Source organism: Rhinolophus sinicus, linkage group LG11, assembly GCF_036562045.2.
Source record: "Rhinolophus sinicus isolate RSC01 linkage group LG11, ASM3656204v1, whole genome shotgun sequence".
Classification (NCBI taxonomy): Eukaryota; Metazoa; Chordata; class Mammalia; order Chiroptera; family Rhinolophidae; genus Rhinolophus; species Rhinolophus sinicus.
In genome coordinates this window covers 24,367,785-24,387,953 of record NC_133760.1, presented here as the reverse complement: position 1 = coordinate 24,387,953, position 20,169 = coordinate 24,367,785, and the positions used below count along the sequence as shown (strand labels likewise).

The 20,169-nt window shown below is 44.7% G+C and overlaps 1 protein-coding gene and 1 long non-coding RNA gene across 2 annotated transcripts; one reads left to right on the top strand and one right to left on the bottom strand.

Annotated features, from left to right (window-relative positions):
* Positions 1 to 1,591: 1,591 nt before the first annotated feature.
* Positions 1,592 to 7,860, bottom strand: MAF (MAF bZIP transcription factor). Its single transcript, XM_019753635.2, is given in 4 exon segments — positions 1,592 to 1,851; positions 5,994 to 6,421; positions 6,423 to 6,463; positions 6,466 to 7,860. Coding segments are annotated over 4 exon segments (1,218 nt in total). The 5' UTR covers positions 7,121 to 7,860; the 3' UTR covers positions 1,592 to 1,757.
* A 1,270-nt stretch (positions 7,861 to 9,130) lies between these two features.
* On the top strand, positions 9,131 to 19,909 carry LOC141567481 (uncharacterized). The gene is made up of 3 exons (XR_012490122.1): positions 9,131 to 12,670; positions 15,797 to 15,998; positions 16,774 to 19,909. It is a non-coding gene; the product is annotated as an uncharacterized LOC141567481 (long non-coding RNA).
* The last annotated feature ends 260 nt before the right edge of the window (positions 19,910 to 20,169 follow it).

Genomic DNA, 20,169 nt, shown 5'->3' with positions numbered 1-20,169 from the left:
AACTTCAAGGTTTCTTTTATTTTCCTCAAAACAACAAGGCACCAACTCTAAATTATTCATTCAGTATCCTGAGAAATAATCAGAAATAGTGAAAATTATAGCTTCCCTAAAAAACAAAAAACAAACAAACAAACAAAAAAACACACAAAAAAATGAAGACTTTTCTTTAAAGAAAGGGACAAAAGTATTGTTTCAAAAAAATAAAATGAGAGAAAAATCGCCTTGCAAATCAGCAATCTCAAGCTGGTGAATCTGGCTTCCTATCCCCTCTTATCACATGTTTCTATGAGAAGTAAGGCCCCAGAGCTTGGCACGGAAATCAGACGGCTGAAGGTTGTCACTCATGTGTTTTAGGCTTCCGACCCATGTCAGCTAGTCTTTTAACTAACGACAGGCAAAAAATAGAGATACTTGTGTGGCAAGCAGACTTTTAAATTTATTGATTGGTCTAGAAGACCAGAGGAGTACATTTTATAAAGCCAAGAATGTGTGAATACGGAAGTAAGTTGGACTTAAAAACAACAACAGCACCAACAACAAAAACCTCCAAGAGATACTGTACTTGGGAACCTCTGCGTATGTCAGAAGCAAGTTCAGTTATTTAGATGGGGAAATGCTAGGAATGTAACTACTGAGACAGCTGTGCCCCATGTTTACCAGGGTGGCTACCATTTGCCCTTCTGTTCACTGTGTTTAACAGTAAAGCTGGTGGTTTGGCAAGGGGAGGTCCTATTTAAGAACAGAAGGATCTAGAATGAACATTACTAAATAAAAACTACCTGGCTAAAGGCATAAGGGTGAAAAGATCCGAGTATTAGAATCATGGGTTCAGTAAGAAATAGAGTATTTCCCATTGCAGCAGCCTGTGTTGAAAGGGGCCAAGGTAGTTATGACATTGAGACAGATAAATATGATATTGAGACATCATTTCCTCACCAAGATCAGGAAGTGGAATCTCTGCCTATTTGATGTCAATCTATTAATGTGTCAGATACATTGTAAAAAAAATTATTACATGGTTTCAAAAAAGGAAACATGCATGGAGCGCGGAAATTAAAGGGAAGTGATTTTGTGAGTGCTTGGGAACAGAAAAGGGGGAGAAATAAAAAGCACACATGGAGGGTGTGTATTTAACTAACTTAGTATTTTGCCACGCATTGTTTTCATTTACGGCTGGCCGTGTCTGACATCACTGATAAATACAACACTATCTAGGCCCTAAGAGAAAGCCAGGGTGCTGGGCTCCGAGAAAGCTTCTGCCTATGGCATCTGCTTGGGGACGGGAGTCAAATATTTTTTCCTTCAAAGTAAAATTATCTGCCAGAGAAACAATGAAGCATGAAAAACTACTATTTAGAATGTATATGTGTGTCTACATATGCTTTAAAAATGCTGTTATCTTCTGGGAAATTTTCGTCCGTATAAATGTCTGTCTATCTATCATCTATCTTTTAAATTTCAGTGGATTTTTAAAACCAATATTACAGGTTGAAAATAACCTCACCTATTCAGTTTTGCCCACCGTAAAGTGAGAAGCACCAGTGTTCGTTCCTGTGGGTCTGTATAGACAACACTCAGACAAGAGGCATAGTTAATTAGTATGGAGGTTATACATATATTTAATGGCCTTCTTTTCTAATGCAACATTTTTCTTTAAAAAGGAGACTAAACAGAAGTCAGGGGCAGGTTGTATTCTACGACAGCAGATACTACTACTACTACCAATATATATTTAATGTACAGTTCTCACATAAATTTCATTTTGTGAATACACTGGTAAGTACACGTTGCTGGGGCTTCCAAAATGTGGCGTATCCCACTGATGGCTCCAAGTTGCTAGTGGGCTCAGTTCTGTAATTGGAATGAAAGGAATTTTAACACTATTTAAACAAAGACTCAAATGTAGTGTAAAGGAAAAGCTTGATTTCCTTATATGTTTTTTTTTTTTAATTTAGAGACTTATTTGTAATAAGGGCACTTAGGCAGGATTTAGGATTTATCTGTTTCAAAAAACATGTATTTGTCTTCCCACTCACACTACACTTCAAAGTTTTTAGTAATGGTTATTTCTAAAAATGCCTTTTACTAGGCATTAAGCTTTTCTCTTAAAGCCAGGCCACCAAAACCCCACTTTTGTCAGCACCTCTCTACTTTGCTTTCTCATGTTTGGGGCCAAAGCCTACTTATTATATTGAACTGCTTGTAAGGTCCTATCAAAACGCTTAATTGTTGCACCACCGTATGATCCCCCCATGTCGCAGTCCGCATGAGATAATTGCAGTAACTCCATCCTGAATGTCACTCTTCTTTTGACAATGTGTTTGCCTGAAATCTGTCATCTGATGCTAAGCTTTTTGCATAGGGAACATCTCCATTTCTGCCTAATTCCTCGTCGGGATCAGAAGGGGGGAAAAAGGATCTCTGAAGCAGAGAAGAACAGCTAACATCCAGCACATGAAAGTAGGTTTACTACTAAGACGTTTGTTAAGCAAAATTAAGTGTGGATTCAGGAGCCCTATCTAAACCGGCACAGAAGGGACGGTCAAAATGTACAGGGTAGGCGCTGTCTGTGAAAAAGAGAAGGAAGACATGATGATAAACTGGCCAGAACTCATCAGCACCAAGCACAACCTGTTTTCTTCAAAATGAGGCCTTCGTTCAAGAGTTGCAATATTATCTTTAAAAAAAAAAAAAAAAAAAAAAAGGAAAACAAAACAAAACAAAAGTCATCAGGTTAGCTCTATCTGCAAAACAGGGTTGGCTTTGTCTAACATTCTACTAGCGTTCTAGGGGAAGTTGACCAAGAGTTGCACGAATTTGTGTCATTTTAAAATAGGTCAGTGCTGTTAGTTAAGGTAACTCAAGACTTTCCAAAGATACACAGCCTGTTTTGGGGGTAGATACCAATAAATCAAAGCACAGCCTTTATTCCACCAAGGCATTATTTTTCTGGCGTGTATTTCAGGAGCGAAGGTGATCTGAAAGCATTACCAGCTTGTCTCAGGGGAGAAGCCCTTCGCTAAATATTCACAGGGAAATACCATTTAATAACACCTTTTAAACCCAGATATGTACCTGGAGTTCTGTAAGTGAGGGATGGATTTTTCTTTTTCCTATTGAAGACAAATAAATGACCTTCAAAGTTAAAAAACAAACAACTTTGATTTGTCCAAAGTGTTGATGTTAAATCTTGTTGGGCCTTGCTAACAAGAAAATCATGGTGTACAAGGGAAGAAGGAGAAGTAATCAATTTTAGCCAAAAAGGAAGAATTGTTGATCTTTACCATAAAATGCATATGCGCCTAAGTCACCTCTGCCATTCCTTACTTTCCTGGCTTATTTGCCTTTAGATGGGTACCCTGCTGGATCAGACCTCAGGGCAGTGCGGAGAAGGCCCTGCTCTATGGCTGGGAATTTTGTTTGTTTTCACCAGAGGGCAATGATAGCTCAACTCACTTGAAAACTTAAAACTTTGGGGCAGGGGGGGGGGGGGGGAGGTAAAATTTGAGAGGTCATAATTTACACTTATATTAAATATTCCTAATTATTAAAAGGGACTAGCCTCCCGCCTCACAAAACAGCCTATGTTTCACCCTGAATTATTGCCTCCCTACTCTTCCATTAATTCTTCCTCTAGAGAAAAGGATGCATTTTATACTTCTAATGCGGTGTTGGGCCCAGTTAAACTGTACACTAAGAAACTGAGTACAGAATCAAAAAAAAATGCAGTTTATTATTGTAGATTATTCTTTCTCTTGATATAACCAGAATTGAAAATGAAAGAAAAGCACATAGGAACATCACGCGTGGTTAGTTAGTAACTCAAGATATAAAACAATTTTGCACAGCAAAATATGTAAAAGAAAAGTAACTGACAAGATTTTTTTATATTTATTGTGGTAAGATTTACTTTTCATTTTTTTTTTAAAGACAGGATGTCAGTCCCTGAAAATAACATTTACTGATTATTGCCTTTAAAACTGTGGATTTTTTTTTAAGTTACAGAAAATCCAGTTCTGCACCACAATACAACTGTAAAAAAATCTGCATCATCTTAAAACTGTGCAGTAATGCCATTTTTATAACTGCATAAATTTTATTAGCGTTCTAAACAGTTTTGCAATTTTTTTTGTATTATATGCTTGCAGGTTATATCTTAGTGCAATTCAGTCCCAAATACTTTAATTTTGAAAAAAGAAACATACATTTTGAATGTAAAATACCCCTACAGATATAAACAGGGGTGTTTCCCCTTTTAATACTTTGGTTTTCAATACAGTCAGTGGTATAGCAAAGACTACACATACCCAACTTATATTTAAGTTGCAAGCACATGCTGTATAAGCTACTTTTTAAACAGTCCCCTTGCAAACTCTACCCCCCTTAACATCACAACAGTAAACAATTTAGTGCATCAATCTTTTAAAAAATCTACAGCTAAACAGACCTAACTTTCAAATTTATCTATAACATTCCTTTATCTGTAGCATACATTTTAACTGGGCTAACAGATTATAAAAACTAGAATTAAATTATATACTAGAAACCCATAGCATTCCACATTTGACAATGACCAAAAGCCAAAAAAAAAAAAAAAAAAAAGTAATAATAAAAATAAACCAAACCAAAAATAACGGGGCAGATTTCTTTTTTTAAAAAATAAATTTTAGACTGCTTTCGGCAACAGCACAATTGGAGTCCCCAAAGTGGGGTGTCATTCTTATCAAAAAGAAAACATGAAGAGTTCTTTAATGTTTGCCATGTTAAATTTTTAACCCTTTCTGGCATCTTTGACAAGGAATGCCTTCAGTGCATTTACAATGGGAGGCTGAAGTTCTGAGTAACTCAAAGCAGTTTTGGAGCAGATGCAAACTTTCATGGGAAGAAGGCTCTAGGGTTGCACTTTTTCGTTCTGAACTCAAAAAAGTCATGAAGCAATAAAACAAAAGTATGAATGCCATGCCATAAGTCTTCGAATGTCCATTTCCAAGCCAAAAGAAAAAAAAAAAGAAAAAAAAAGAAAAAATAATTATACCATACATGTCCAGCATGCAGGTTTTTTTTATTAATATAATGTCTCTTTTCCATAAAGTCTTTGAAACAGTTATAGTTCATTGTTGCTAAGACAAAGTAGCAAGCATAATAATGCATGAGATGAGAATGAGTTTTTAATGGCAGACTAAACTCTCAGATTTGGCATCATAAGGCCAAAACTCACAAGTCACACCCAGAAGGTTGATGCAGGCTTGATTGTGGCAGGTTCATGAGGATTTTTTTTTCTCTATTTTAGCATACCAATGCTAAAAAACCCGATGGAACTCAGCACGCTGCAAGTCTATAACATTTCACATTTTTTTTTCCTTTGCAAGCTCAATCTCACATGAAGAACTCAGGAGGAGAAAAAAAAAAAACTTAGCTCTTTTTTCCTTTTATCTCAGAAGAGATGGGTGGAGAGGGAGTGAGGGTGGAAGTTGGGAAAAAAGGGCAACACAGCAAGCTCCAAAAAGTAAAATTAAAAAAAAAAAAAAAATCCAAACAAAAACACACACACAGAAAATGGAACACCAGCTCATGAACTGAAGAAGAAACAGAAAAAAAAAAAATATGTAAATGATGCAGGCTTCAAAGGTGAGCATGAAGAACTCTGCTGAGATCTTTGAACATTGTGCAAGTGGGGGGTGGCGGTGTGTGTAAAAAAACAAAAACAAAAACAAAAAAACAGGCTAGCAAGTTATGGAGAATTTCAGATTGGCAATCCATGAGCCAGACATCCATTCCCTCCCCAATTTAAAAACAGCCACCACCACCACCACCAACGCGGAGCAGGATGTGTGTGTGAGGAGGGTGGGGGGCAACTGTGGGGGGGCAAACTCGGTAGGGGAGGGGGCCAGGTGGTAGGGAGCAGGGCTCTGGAACTAGCAAGCCCACACCCGAGTCGGACCCCCACGGAGCACTTATCAAGGTGGCTAGCTGGGATCGCGTGTCAGACTCACATGAAAAACTCGGGAGAGGACGGGTTGTCGCTGCTCGAGCCGTTTTCTCGGAAGCCGCTGCTCACCAACTTCTCGTATTTCTCCTTGTACGCGTCCCTCTCGCGCACCAGCCTGGAGATCTCCTGCTTGAGGTGGTCGACCTGCTGCAGCAGCTGGTTCTTCTCGGACTCCAGGACGTGTCTCTGCTGCACCCTCTTGAAGCGGCAGGACTGGGCATAGCCGCGGTTTTTCAGGGTCCGCCTCTTCTGCTTCAGCCGGATCACCTCCTCCTTGCTGACCCCGCGCAGCTGCCGGTTCAGCTCGCGCACCGACATGGTCACCAGCTGCTCGTCGGAGAAGCGGTCGTCGAAGTGCAGGCCGCCGGCGGCATGGTGCGGGTGCAGGGCGCCCCCTGCCCCCGCCGCGCCCCCGCCGCCCCCGCCGGCCGCCGCCGCCGCCGCCGCCGCCGCCGCCGGCGCTGGCCGGGCCCCGCCGCCCGCTCCGCCCGCGCCGCCGGCCGAAGCGGATGCGCTGCCCGCGGCTCCCGGCGCGCCGGCTGTCGGGTGGTGGTGGTGGCCGGCGGCGTGGTGGTGGTGGTGGTGGTGGTAGTGCGGCCCCGCGCCGCTCTGCGCGGCGGCCGCGGCGATCACGGCGGACACCACGGCGGCGGCGGGGCCCATCTCCTCGCCGCTGCCGCCCAGGGCCGCGCCGGCGCCGGCCCCGGCCGCCGAGGCCAGCTGCTGCGCCCCGCGCGCGTAGCCATCGAAGCCGCCCTGGAGCTGGTGGCTGTTGCTGATGAGCGCCTCGACTGCGTCCTCGGGGCTGAAGCCCAGCGTCTCGGGGTTCAGTTGCTGCGGGTAGCCGGTCATCCAGTAGTAGTCTTCCAGGTGTGCCTTCTGCTCGCTGCCCGAGCCCGGGCTGGGCGCCGAGAAGCTGGGGGAAGGGGGCACCGAGCTGCACGGCGTGCTCATGGGGGTGGACGACAGCGAGCCCCCCGCGATGAGACGGCCGCACTGGCTGATGATGCGGTCGGTCTCCACCGGTTCCTTTTTCACTTCAAACTTCATCAGATCGAAGTCATTAACATATTCCATGGCCAGGGGACTGGTGGGCAGGTCGGAGTTGCTCATTGCCAGTTCTGATGCCATTCTCCTGCCGCCGCCGCCGGCGCCGCTCCGCCAGATGGGCTGCAGGAGAGGGGCCAGCGGGCTGTGCTGGGTGGCCAGCGGGTGAGCCAGCTTGCCGGGCTGGGGCGCGTCTAGCTCGCGCGGCGGTGGCTGGCCCGAAATCTCCGAGCGCGCACACACCCCCCCGCCCTGCCCGCGCCCCCCGCGCCCGCCCTCCCTCCCTCCTGTTCACGCCGAGGTGCTCGCTCGCCCCGGCCCCTCCTCGCCTGCTCGCCTTCGTGCGCGCGGAGCCGGCGGCTTCAGGCTCGGAAAGGTCCTCCGCGGACTGCGGTGTCGGCGGCGGCGAAGCCGGAGGAGCCTGGCCGGGTGCGCGGCGTCCCCCGCTCGCCGCTCCGCTGCACCCTTTGCATAAGGAGGGCTCGCCTCTCCGGCTGGGCTGCAAGCGGGGCGCGCTCGGCGGCCGCTCGGGGCTGGAGGCGCGGCGGGCGGCTGTCCGGGCGGCGCGGGCCTCGGCACGCGAGAGTTAACACTTCATGCTTCTTGCCTCCTCTTCTGCCTGGCTCTTTTTGAAAAAAATTTCCCCTCTCCTCTCTCTCTCTCCCTTGCGCGCTCTCTCCGTGCAAAGTGCAAGACAGAGGTGCAGCCCGCTGGAGGAAAGGGAGGGGGAGTTTAGTTCTTTCTTGCTTTTTTTTTTTTTTTTTTTTAAAGCAAAATAACGAAGTCCGAGGGAAAGGCGAGGCAGAGAGCAAAAGGGGGGAGACCGAGCCGAGGAGCAGCCCGAGCTACAGCTCGAAGATGAAAAAAGATTTTAAAGCCTCTGATCCAGCAAGAAGAGTTTAAAGCAATTGCTGAGTTTTATAGCACTTGTGACGTCAGGCCCAAATGGGAAATTGACTGGTACTCCTGGCCAATGGGAGGCGGCGAGAGCGGCCGCGATTGGCATATAATAGTATAGAAACAGGAAACTTTTCGGAGCTGTCAATCAGGGCCCAATCAGCTGACTGTCAGCTGGGACGGGCAGGCTTAACCCTTCCCGCGCCGCCACTTCCCCGGGAGAGCAAAGCCGGGCGTAAAGTTTGGTGCAAGAGGGAAGGAGTTTTCCAGAGGGGCTGCAGGAACGCGGGAGGATCGGGAGGACGGTTTGCTTTACTTCGGAGCGCGAGAGAGGCCTGCCTTCCGGAGCCCCAGCTGGCCCGCCACTCACTCTGCGAGGATTGGCCTGACTGCCCTCCTCTGCCTGCCCCCCAAGCTCAGGATTTTGAATTCTCCTGGCAGCCTTGCCTCCTCGCTCCACCTTCGGCACCCAGGTGTCTGACCGGGGGACCTTCCTCCCCCAGGCTTGGCTGTGCCCGGAGCTCAAACTTGGCCCCAACTCTTCGTCCCTCTCCCGGTGCCCGCGCACGGGGGTGCAGCGGTCCTGACCGTGCGCAGGACGCCTCCCGGCCGCGCTGGGGTTGTGCGAGGTCCGCGGAAAGAGAGGCTGTTTTATCACCCTCTTTTTAAAGGAGGTGAAATAAGTTGTTTAGAGCCAATTAAGCGCGGGGACCCGCTGCCGGCTGGCGTCTGGTGCCCTTCTGGGTGGGGGAGCGAACGCCTACGCGAGTTAACTCCGGGAAAGCTCAGAGTCAGGTCAGCCCCGCTCTGGCTTCCGACTCTGGCTCGAGTTTGGCCTTTGAGATTCATATTCATCTCTCCCTCTCTCCCACTCTCCCTCTCTCCCTCTCTCTCCTGTTTATCAGGGTCCTGAGCGCCCTTTGCACTTTTACGTTTCACTTAATTATTTCGGACTGGATCGTAGCGAGCAACAAGGGGGGGAAACAATACCTCAGCCTTTGCCAGCTCCCCTGGAAGGGTTAAGTTCTAAACCGCTCGTTTCTCGGACAAGCCCGGAAGCCCAGAGTGGGGGTGGGGTGGGGGGCTGCTTCTTCCCCTCCCCGTTGCAGATGCTAATAACTGTTTAATTTTCTAGATCGATTCTTTTAAAGCTTTTGCAAAAAAGAAAAGAAGAAAGGAAAAGAAAAAAAAAGAAAAGAAAAAACCCAACAACTCTGTTTCTAAGATTTTAAAGCGATAGGCAAGTCGGAGAAGCTGAGATTTATTTGCGGGAAAGCTCGAGTGTGCGGAGCGGACCCTGCGTTTGGAAGACCAGCCCGCTTGCTTTGGATGTTGGGACTGCCGATTCCTCCAATTAGTGAAATGCATTTGGTGTTAATCATAGATATATCTATATCTATCTATATATTTACTTTATGGGAGGGGGGAAGCTAGAAGGGTGCATTAAAAAAAAATCATGAAAAGACTGCAAAAGGATCGAAGAGTGAAAACTATTGTTGGACCGAGTTGGTTTTTACCTCAACAGCGCCACCTTTCGGCAAAGGTCAGTTGTAATTGATCCGTGTCCAGTTTTGTTGAAGAAGGGAAAAGAAGCTGGTTTCCCAAGGTGGGAGGAGGAAAGAGGCACCCAAAGTTAGTTTGAGTGCTGTAGGAGAACCCGACCTTGGAGGAAAGAGGCTGAAGACAGTGCCGGCAGATGAGGGAATCACGTTTTCCACACTGTCCCCCTTGATCGTCGACAACAGAACCAGGGGACACAAAAGCCTTGGGAGTATAATTCTGGCGGAGACACTTTAGCAAGTGGATCCCATGTAACAGGGCCCCACACCCTTTAAAAGTGCCAGGATGGATTTCCAACGGGCTTTATGGCAATATCAATAGAATTAAAGTTACTTGTAATTCAGTGATAAATGAGATGTCTCTAGTAAGATTAAGTGCAGTGCTATAAAGTTGTTTATCTGAAAAGTAATTCTCAGAAAACCTGACTTCTGACACTTAGTCATATATTAAGCCAGCTTCTTGAACATTGCACTTCAGAATGCTCTCCCCCACCCCACAGCATACTTTACTATTTATAAGGAGACCTTAGGTGTCAGTTACTGGCTTCAGACACCAGACTTGACTTGTGTGCATTTCTCTGATGCTAGCAGCCTTCATTTTCAGCAGACCCCAGAGTCCCTAATGAGAGACCCCCACCCCCAAAAAAGGTTTGTAGGCACATCACAATCCTAAAAGGCCAGCGCTGTTGGTATTTTCCAGAAAAGCACCTTTTCTTTTCATCATTACTGCAGAGAAGCTGTTTATAAGGGTAGTTTTGGTTTTTATGGGAGTACTTTGTAGGGATGAAATGAAGTATGTCTATTACCAGTTTGGAAAAGAAAGAGCGAAGATTATGTCAATATTTATGCAAGCTAACAGAATTCCTTTGCTTTCCACCTCTTAAACAGTATTTTACCTAGTAACGAAGTTAAGGGATTATAGTTCATTTATTCAGAAGAAAATCCACTGCTTAAATTATATAAACATATTGTGTCATTTAGCATTGTTCATAGCAGTAGGTTTTTAGGCCTATTTTATCATTAGCCACCAATTCAGAAGTTTATATTTTTCATGTAAAACATGAATTTAGGAAGAAATGATTTTTTTTTTTTGTTTATGATAGTTGTTTTAAATCCTTTTGGACCACATTTCTTTAAAAAAGCTGTAAGATATGATCCCTGCCTCTCATGAAAGTATTTTTGGCCAGGAACAGTGAAACTGCTACATTTATAAACAACATTTATAAACAAAGTTTGCTAATGACAAAGAGCATACGATATAGATTCATGGTTGTGCACTTAATTGTTGCAATTAGATATCACTTCTAGAAATTAAATGCCTATGTTTGGGCAGCTCAATGTATTATTATCTGCACAATTTTTATGGTTTATTTTTGTACACTGCTGTCAAGCTATGGTGTTTTTCTTTCTCTTATTGCAGAGTCTTTGATAGTCTTCCATTTTCTCTTGGAAAAAAGAGGATTGGAATTATTTTTTAGATGTATAGCAATAGTGCTGTCGGGTTTATAACTTAATTCTCATTTTTGTCCTTTTTTACTTCATTATTTTGTGATTCACAGGGGTGTCTAAACATTTACAGTTTTCTGTTAGTGGCATTTCTTTGATAACAATTGAGCTCTCTCATTTTAATTAGTACTATTCAGGTTTTTGATTCTGTACAATTACAGCAGGCCACATTTCTTTAGATTTCTTTGCTAGCATTGTTTGTTTCACTTCCATCCAAGCCCATCTAATCCAAATACAATATGAACTGTGTTTTCTTACTGCTTAATATCCCTTTGCTATATATACACGCTAGTAATCTCTGTAGAACAATATAGAGTAATTTTGAAACCATGCGTTTGTCATTATTGACCGATTCAAACCAGTAGCATTAAAGTTTCTGAAAGCCGTGAATATTTATAGAAGAATTTTGGGAGGGAGGAGGGCATGAGTCGAATCATGTAGAAGACGGCAAAACCATAGCATCCAAAACACAATTGTAGCTTCACGTCAGTACATATACAACAACTTCATGCAGAAAGAAGAAAAATTCTGTTCATGTCCAAATTACAATGATTAAAAGTCAAAAATAATACACTTTTCCTGATAGTGAGTTATAACAACTCAGGTATATCAGGTTGAAATCAGACATGTATAATCTGAAAAGAATAAAATGTGTCAAGTGTAGTGTCTGTTCTCTTTGTTTCTCCAGGAGCTGATTTTATGGTGCAGAACTAACCAGAGTCCACTAAATTTCACTGTGAAACCAACTAGAGTGATTTGAGACAAGAGTTGTTCAGAGTAACTGAATGATAGGGCATGTACTGTTGTTAGGTCTAGTGTTAGATAAATCCTTTTCAACAGTCTTTAGTTAACAGGGTAAGTAAATCACAAATCACTGTTAGCAGATTCATGGAAGAAAATTAATAGAATCAGACGAGATAATCTGATAAGGGTAAAATTGCTGAGGAAACAGTCTTGTCTCATATTGGAGAATGTGAAACAACAGTCTGATTGCTAGGAGTTGTTATGAATAGGTGAATTATGTGCTAAATAATCATCAGAGTAATTCAGCATTTATTAATTCTTTTCTCTTTAAGCAATTCACAGTTGTAAGTTAAAGCCGCTCTCTCTTTGAAGACACATCTTTTATAATTTTTATTAGAGGTAATTTATTATTTGCATTACCTGTATTTGCTTCATAATTGAACATTTTGCATTCAAATTTATGTAATGCATTATGCTTGAGACTATATTTCTGCCTGATTAGCATAAATAGTCACTTACTTCATGAATTACTAACAAAGTTTATCTTAAAATATAGGTTTTTTTATTAAGTGGAACACAAACATATGTATAATAAATTCTGATTTTCCGGTGCAGTTAGAGAACAACTCGTATTTGATTTGGGGGAAGCTAGGCTGCAAGAGGAGGAGGTAATCTTGAGAAGGAAGAAAATATAGACAAGTGAGATTGGTAGGTTTCTTTCAGGGGGTGTCATTGAGATGGGGGTGTATGCCTGGGGTGGGGGAGAGGGGAAGGTGCTAAAGAACGGTCCGGGCTCTTCATATACTGTTTAGATTGCTTTCTGAAGGATCTCAGCATGGACTGTGGATCCTGACAAACCCTGTCATTCTTCATCTATACCTTTGTGAAGGACCATGATAGCAAGTGAAGGACGCTGACAGAGTTAGAGGTTTGTTTATTTTATGTTGATTTTGTTTGTTTGTTTGTTTGGTTTGGTTTCCCTAGACTGCTACCCTAAAACACTATACATATCATTCCATAAAATACTTCTTTGTTTTGCATAAGAAATGTGAAAACCCCAGATGTTTTCTCAAGTGAGAATTCCTGGGCAGGTCTCCCAAAATTTACTCCAGCTCCCTTCCCTTTCTTCCCCTGAGAAAGACACCCACTCTGGCCTGGAAGACGGGAGGCAATTAATAGATAGTTTTGTGCATACATGAACATTTGCGTGAAAGGACTTCTTTTGGTTTGAGGGCAATCAACAGAGATACAAAACGACAAGGCCCCTTTCCCACTCTTGCCATTCTACATCAACAGATTTCTATCGTTGTCTTTTTTCCCTCTTTCCCTTTTTCAGGGTGTAGCCGTCTTCTTCGTGTTCTCTTTTCCTTCAATTAGGGACTGCTTATGATTCACTCCTCTATTGTCATCCCTTTTGATCCTATTCACAGCTTACACCCATGAGGGAATTTGTCTCGAAAGCATTGAACCCTTCAAAGATTTTTATTGTGTTGAAATCAGAACTGATTAAAAAAAAAAAAGAAAGAAAAGGCAGAAATGAAAAAAGGGACCTGATATTAGGACACGTTTATTCAGGCTGTGTCTTTTATGCATGACAATTCAGAGGACTGGCTGTCGGAGGTACTAGCTCTGTAAAGTTTGGGTCTCTTTTACCCCAGGGAGATGGGGTGATTCATAGGGCCTGTTCCAGAGGCACTTAGCAGCCATTCGACCTGGGAAATGGAACCTGGAGTTCTAGAAAACACAGACCCAACTTAAATACTTGTGTGATGACCGGGAGAAGTGTGCTGGTGCTGCTGACTGCTGAATTGGTGTGTTTCTGAATTTGTTTCTTGGCTGGAACCTGAGGAAAGGGACCCCTTGTGGCCCTGTTTTATATCTTAGTTCTTGGTTGCATAATGGGTTTTGCTGAGCGTTCTCACATGTCGGTCTGTTTGTTAACACGCCAGACATGCCCGGTGACACCCTCCTAGCATCAGTCCTCCTGATAGTGTTCCCGATCCGAGAAAGAACAGAGAATTCGGGCTAAACAACCCTCGCCACTATAAAAATTAAAGTCACGTTCATAGACCTTTCGCTAGTGTTTTTATGTAGCTACTTTATAACGGGGATACATGAGTATGTCGTTGGTTAAACATTTGAAAAAGACACGCATAGGAGGATATCAAACAAAAGAACCACTATTCCTCATCGCCACCCCAGTCCTCTAATCCTGGTCTCAGGGGTTACCATCTATAACAACTGGGGCACGTACGTATACTTTTCACAGAATGGAATCATAGTGTGTACACAGTTCTTGTGTCCCCTGCAAAACATCCACCTTAACAACCTCCAAAAGCAGTTTGGGGCACTCCTCTATTCTTTGGCAGAATTCGCCTAATAGGATCTCAGACTGAGGGGAGTTTAGAGACCTGGCCATAACACCGTCCTTCCAACCAATGGTCAGAATCTTCTTTGCAACGTTCTGGCACGTGAGTCACAGCATGCAAGATTGATTTTACTAGGCACAGCAGACATTGAGCCTAGGATCCATGAGACTGTTAGGGTCCTGGGAAAACATTTAAGTTTCTTTTAAAATCAGAGGGAAAGAAATGAATATAATCTAGCATGGATTATATCTGTCATTACACCAACACAGTCATAAAATAGAATTAATTTTTATGGAGGGAGGGGTCCATGGAAACCAAAGTGCCTGGCACCCACAAAAATCCATGCGTGATCCCAACAGCATGTATTTGATCACCTCCAGTGACAGGGTGCTCACTACCTATCAATTTTATCTTACACTCTGTGCATCTATCTTCCCCCAGTTCTTGAGGAGGTCAGAAAAGCTTTTGTCTTTCTAATAGGAAGTCATATCCCTTTCTTCTGTACACGAGTCCTGATTTCATACATTCATAAGGCCACTCTCTGGGGAGTAGAAGTCAAACAATATGACACCCTCTCCCTGCCTTTCATTTTTTCATTCTAAACGTGGTCAGTGCCTTTAGCATTTCCACATATGCCTGAAAAACATTTAAGTGCCCTTGCCTCCTGTTTGCTGACTCCCAGATGGACTCACCTGAATACTGCCCCCCTCAGAGGTTTCAGGTTCTAGAACTAAACCCAGATTCCCAGGTGTGAACCTCTCATCACAGCAAACACCGCCCTCCGCCACCTGGAGCCAAGTCTGTTCCTCACGCAGACCATAATTGCATGAGTCTCTCCAGCAGACATGTAACACAGTGACTCATCGTGTGCGGCCCCAGGCCTTTTCTTCTCACATTTCCCCCATCCTGTATTTGTGTGCTTATGTTTTTAAACCTAAGCGCAGAAACATACAACCATGCCCAGTAGGCTTCATCTCGTTAGGTTCAGCCTGTTCCCTGCTTGTCTGAATCTCTGTGGATCTAGAAAGTGCCATCGACTAGTTTTAATTTGCTTCCTAGTGTGGTGCCAGCTGCAAATGAAACTGATGCACTTTTTCTACGACTTAACCACTCTGAAGCAGGTCCCTCACCTGCAAAATGGGATATCATCAGGATTAGCAATTGTGCCTGTGGAGTGAGGCCCAAGAGGAGCTCCCTAAATGGCGGGTTCTTTTGTGCACTTCCTACCATCTCCCTGAGTTGTTGGTAACAGCATTGGAAGGGACTAAGCCCCGTAGCACCCCAGGAGAGACTGTCCCTCCCAGCCCCAATCATACAAAATGACCCACTGGATTATTCAAGTCCCCTAGTGGACATTTTAAATGAAATGGGCCTATAACACCTCTAGTCGTCAGGGAAATGCAAATCAAAACCACAATGAGCTATCACCTTCCACCTGTTAAGATGGCTATTCTCAAAAAGACAAAAGGTAAGCACTGGTTGAGGATGTCGCCAAAAGGGAGCCCTCATGCACTGTTGGTGAGGATATAATTTGGTGCAGCCACTATGGAAAACAGTATGAAGTTTTCTCACAAAATTAAAAATAGCACTACCATATGATCCAGAAATCCCACCTCTGGGTATATATTCGAAAGAAGCGAAATGAATATCTCGTAGTGATATCTGCACTCCCATATGCATTGCAGCATTTTTCACAATAGCCAGAGTGTGAAAACAACTGAAGTGTCCACCCTCGAGTGAATGGATAAAGAAAACATGGGATGATACACACGATGGAATATTACTCAGCCTTAAACAAGAAGGGAATCCTGCCATTTGGGACAACATGGATGAAGGAGGAGGACACGATGCTGAGTGAAACGAGCCAGACACAGAAAGGCAAATATGGTACTCATCTGATCTCACTTATGTGTGGAATCTAAAAAAGTCACACTCACGGAAGCAGAGAGTAGAATGGTGGCTACAAGGGATAGGAGATGGGGGAAATGGGGCGATATGGGTCAAAGGGTACAAAGTTTCAGTTGTGCAGGATGAGTAAGTTCTGGAGAGCTACTGTACAGCATGGTAACTATAGTTACCAATACTGTATTGTATACTTGTAATTTGATACAAGGCACGATTTTAAGTGTTCTTATCAGAGAGAGAGAGAAAGAGAGAGAATAGTAACTATGTGAGGTAATGGATATTTTAAATAGTTTGATTGTGATAATCATTTCACAATGTATACATATACCAAAACATTACGTTGTGCACCTTACGTATATACAATTTCTGTTTGTCAATTTTACCGCAATAAAGCTGAAAAAAAAGTGAATTGGCCTATTTGGTAATTGGGGTAATTTGAAACTAAATTACCCCATCTGGATGTCTTGTATACACCCTTCTAATCATTTCTAAAAAAAAAAAAAAAACCTTTGCTTTGTTATGGTATAGGCAAAGCTCTCTGTCCAAGAGGGCAGATTACTTCATTGTTTGATGTGTCACCTGCCCTGATCTTTGTAAACCTTTGACCTGTCAAAATGTATAGTGGTTGTTCAAAGTTGAGACCTCAGAGACCAATAAAAGTTGATGTAACCTAGAAAAACTAAGCAGAAGAGCTCTGCGTATGTATAAAAATTTCTCTGAAAACTGTTCTTTCTTCCCTGGTTTTTCTCTTGTTTAGATCACCAAATTCCCTGCCATTCCCTGATGCCGGTTTTGAGGCCAGGAGGCTCTGCGGCATTTTCTTGAACAGAAAGAGTTCAGAGTTTCCAGTGTCCACCTTTGAGCTGCAGCTGGTTCCTGCTGGTCTCTCTTGACAGGACCTAAACTGTGCAGGCTTTTGCAGAATCTGCCCTTCATGGCTCCCATCTCGCCCCTTTTTAGAGAAACCTGGGAATGAGAACAGGAAGGAACCTGTGTGTTGTTTATGACCTGCCAGCTCTGGTCTGGGTCCGCCTAAGGGCTTGGTGCCGCTGGTTCAGCAGACCCAGCCCAGGATCGTCCGGGCTCAGGAGGAATGATGGGACTCCTTAGGCAAGCGTCACTGCCTGTGGACTCCAGGCTCCACGAAGAGTTGCTGACTGGGGACAAGTGATGTGGGTGCTGGCAGATTGAGGTGGGGGGAGGGTGGGCTGGCCTGGACACAGCCTGCAGATTCACCCTCTGGCTTTAGTGAAGTGCTTCACTGTCTTCCTCCAACTCAAAAGAACTGGACTGCACACAGAGATTAAAAAATATCCTGGATTGCATGGAGGGAATGTTCTCAGCCCTTTGAGGTCGAATGTAGGTAGGGAAACACAGACCAGACACCCATACACACAGACAAAGCTGATACGTTGGGTTGTTGCAGAACATTGATGGGTCTTAATGGTGAAGTCAGAATATCTTTGGGATCAGAATGACAGGGCCAAGCGCTCTAGCATCTCCAGGCCAGAGGATGCTGTGGTTTTCGGTTAATGATGTTTAGAGCCTCTGGTGGCAGAGCAGTGAGGAGGTAAATTGTGGATTTCTGAGGGTCCCTGGGAAAGAACACATACTCAGGCGATGCTATATTTTGATACCAGACCAACAAGGGTGTGACTCCTGCGGCATCCCAGGTAGGAGACCTGGGCGAGTCGGTCGATCAACCTGGGCCTCAGTCTCCTCCTCGGTCAAAGGTGGAGAGGGTTTTTGTGACCATGATGAGTATGTGTCCTGAGCGCTTGGCCCATGGGCATCCTGCCCTCAGTAAGTGCTCAAAAGGATGACGCCTAATGCCATGTGCCAAGCAAGGCCTGTGCCAATATTCTATGCACACAGTTTCCATTAATGGGCTTGGCGCGTGCTAGGGACTCAGGAGATGTTTTCCCTCCTCCTGTCTTTTATGCTTCTGCCTTGTAGTTGTAGGTACCCCCTGAACCTTGAGTAGATCTTTCTTTTCCTTGCTCCTGAGTCTTTGCATGATTTCGCTCACCTGGGACTCCATCGCTGTCCATCTTCCCTGCCCTCTGTCCTGTCCCCTGGCTAATGTGGGCTCTTCTTCAGATCTTGGATTTCCTCTTAAAAGCCTTATCTGAGTCCTTGTGTCCATTAGTCCCAAGGCAGGTTCCGCAGTCCATCTCTGTGCGCACTTTCTCAAGTCGTCATGGTGCCACGTCGGTGCTTCACCTACCCTGTCCCAACGTGAGGGCCAACCCCTCTCATCTCCCATCTCCTTCACCTACTACAGTGCTTGGCGTACAGTAAGTACTCAACACATGCCATGAAACGAAAGTGACTAAACAAACACTCGGATTCCCCACCTCGTTTCTGAAGTACTAACCCACACAATATGTGCTGCCAGGTGTCCCAGAAAACACAATTTGGATAGGGGCTGGGTGGCTGGTTGCTATGTTGCAATAAGACAATTCGTACGTTCACCTCTCACTAATCCAATGGCCCATCCCTCAGTTACCAGGATGCTTATCTTGTTCACTCATTAGCCTAAATCTCCCCAAGATGGAATTGGATGGAAAACATGGTTGAGGACGTGTGGGCCCAGGCACGGAGGTGGAAATCAATACATCTTGCTGGGATGAAATTGTGGACGAATGAAGGGTGTACGCAAGGAGTGCTGTCCTTTTTCTAGCCCTGTTCAGCCTTGAGTCACAGCTCCCTCCCCAAGGCTTCAAGGCACATGGACACGATTTGGTAATCATCAAATAAAAATGCCAGCCCGCCCCCATTTCCACATGCCCAAATCTTGCTCATTCTTTAAAGCACAGCACATAGGCAAGATTGCGCATGAAGTACAGCACAGCGACTGGCATCTAATAAGCATTTAATAAAGGTTAGTTGTGAATACAGTGCCGCTGCCTCCAGAAGCCCTCCCAGGTTCCTGCCTTTCATTGGTGGATCCCCGCAGTCGTAGCCTGACCTGGCTTCTGGAGCCTTCTGGAGCTTTGGGGAGCCGCATGTTGTCGCGAGCAGACAGAGCAGGGTTCAAGGTGGGGTGCTGCTACTCACTTGCTGTGCGATCTCTGAGGAGTTCTTTAGAAGCTCTTTGAGTCTCCGTTGGCAGTGAATAATGAAGTACCAATCAGCCCTCTTTGAGCTGTAGGTGAAAAAACTTTGACCTAAATTGGCTGAAGCAAAAAGGGAATGTACTGGTCCACATGACCAAAAGGTGCAGGGACAGAGCTGGTTTCAGGCCTGACTATGGGCAGGAGTCGTATGATGTCATTGGAACGGGCTTCCTTCCATCCGTCATTCCTGCATTCTACTGATTGGCCTCCAGACCAGGGCTCCCTATGGGAGGACGATGGTTGTCGCAGCAGCTCTAGATCTAAATTCCTCCTCCTGCCCCCGGCTCAGTCCAATGGGAGTCCATCTGAGTCCCCAACAGGGCAAATCAAAGTCATGGTTTGGGTTAAATTGGTCTGGGTCGTTTGGTTATCCACCCACCCCTAAACCAATCTCTGTGGCAAAGGATGGCATATGCTGATTGACTCAGAACTGGGGTGGGCAGGGACTAGAGGAATTCTCTGAGCCTCTGAGTGTGATGGAGGAGCCATCCCCCACCGTGACAGCATGGAGCCCGCCCTCAAACGATAGCATTTACTAACATCCAATATGGACGTGCTATTCATCCAGGTCTTGCTCTCAGTTTTAACTCACTGATCTCAACAGACCTCTGAGACATGTGGTGTTGTTATTTCCATTTGCCTGAAGAGGAAGCTAAGGTACAGTGATAAGCGGGGCTTTTCCAAGGTCACTCTTTGTATCCATCCCAAGAACATCTTTCTCCAGCATGAAGCATTTAAGGGGTTGAATAAATGTCGACCAGCTGACCAAATGAATCATTTTATGTGTACAGTGTGAAGCCTTTGATCTAAGAACCTTGTTTCTGGCATGGCAACTTTGTTATCATTACATTCTTATGTTTGTTTCGGTCACACAAGAAGAGCACATGGTTAAAAGGAGACAGTTGGAGGAAAGATCAGGTGAGCTGAAATTTCTAGACCTACAGCTCTCTGGCTTCCAGGCGTGGTGGGTATTTACAGATGTTAGGCTGAACCTGGGCCCCTAAGACTATCTTAGTGGACACTCTAGGTGGAAA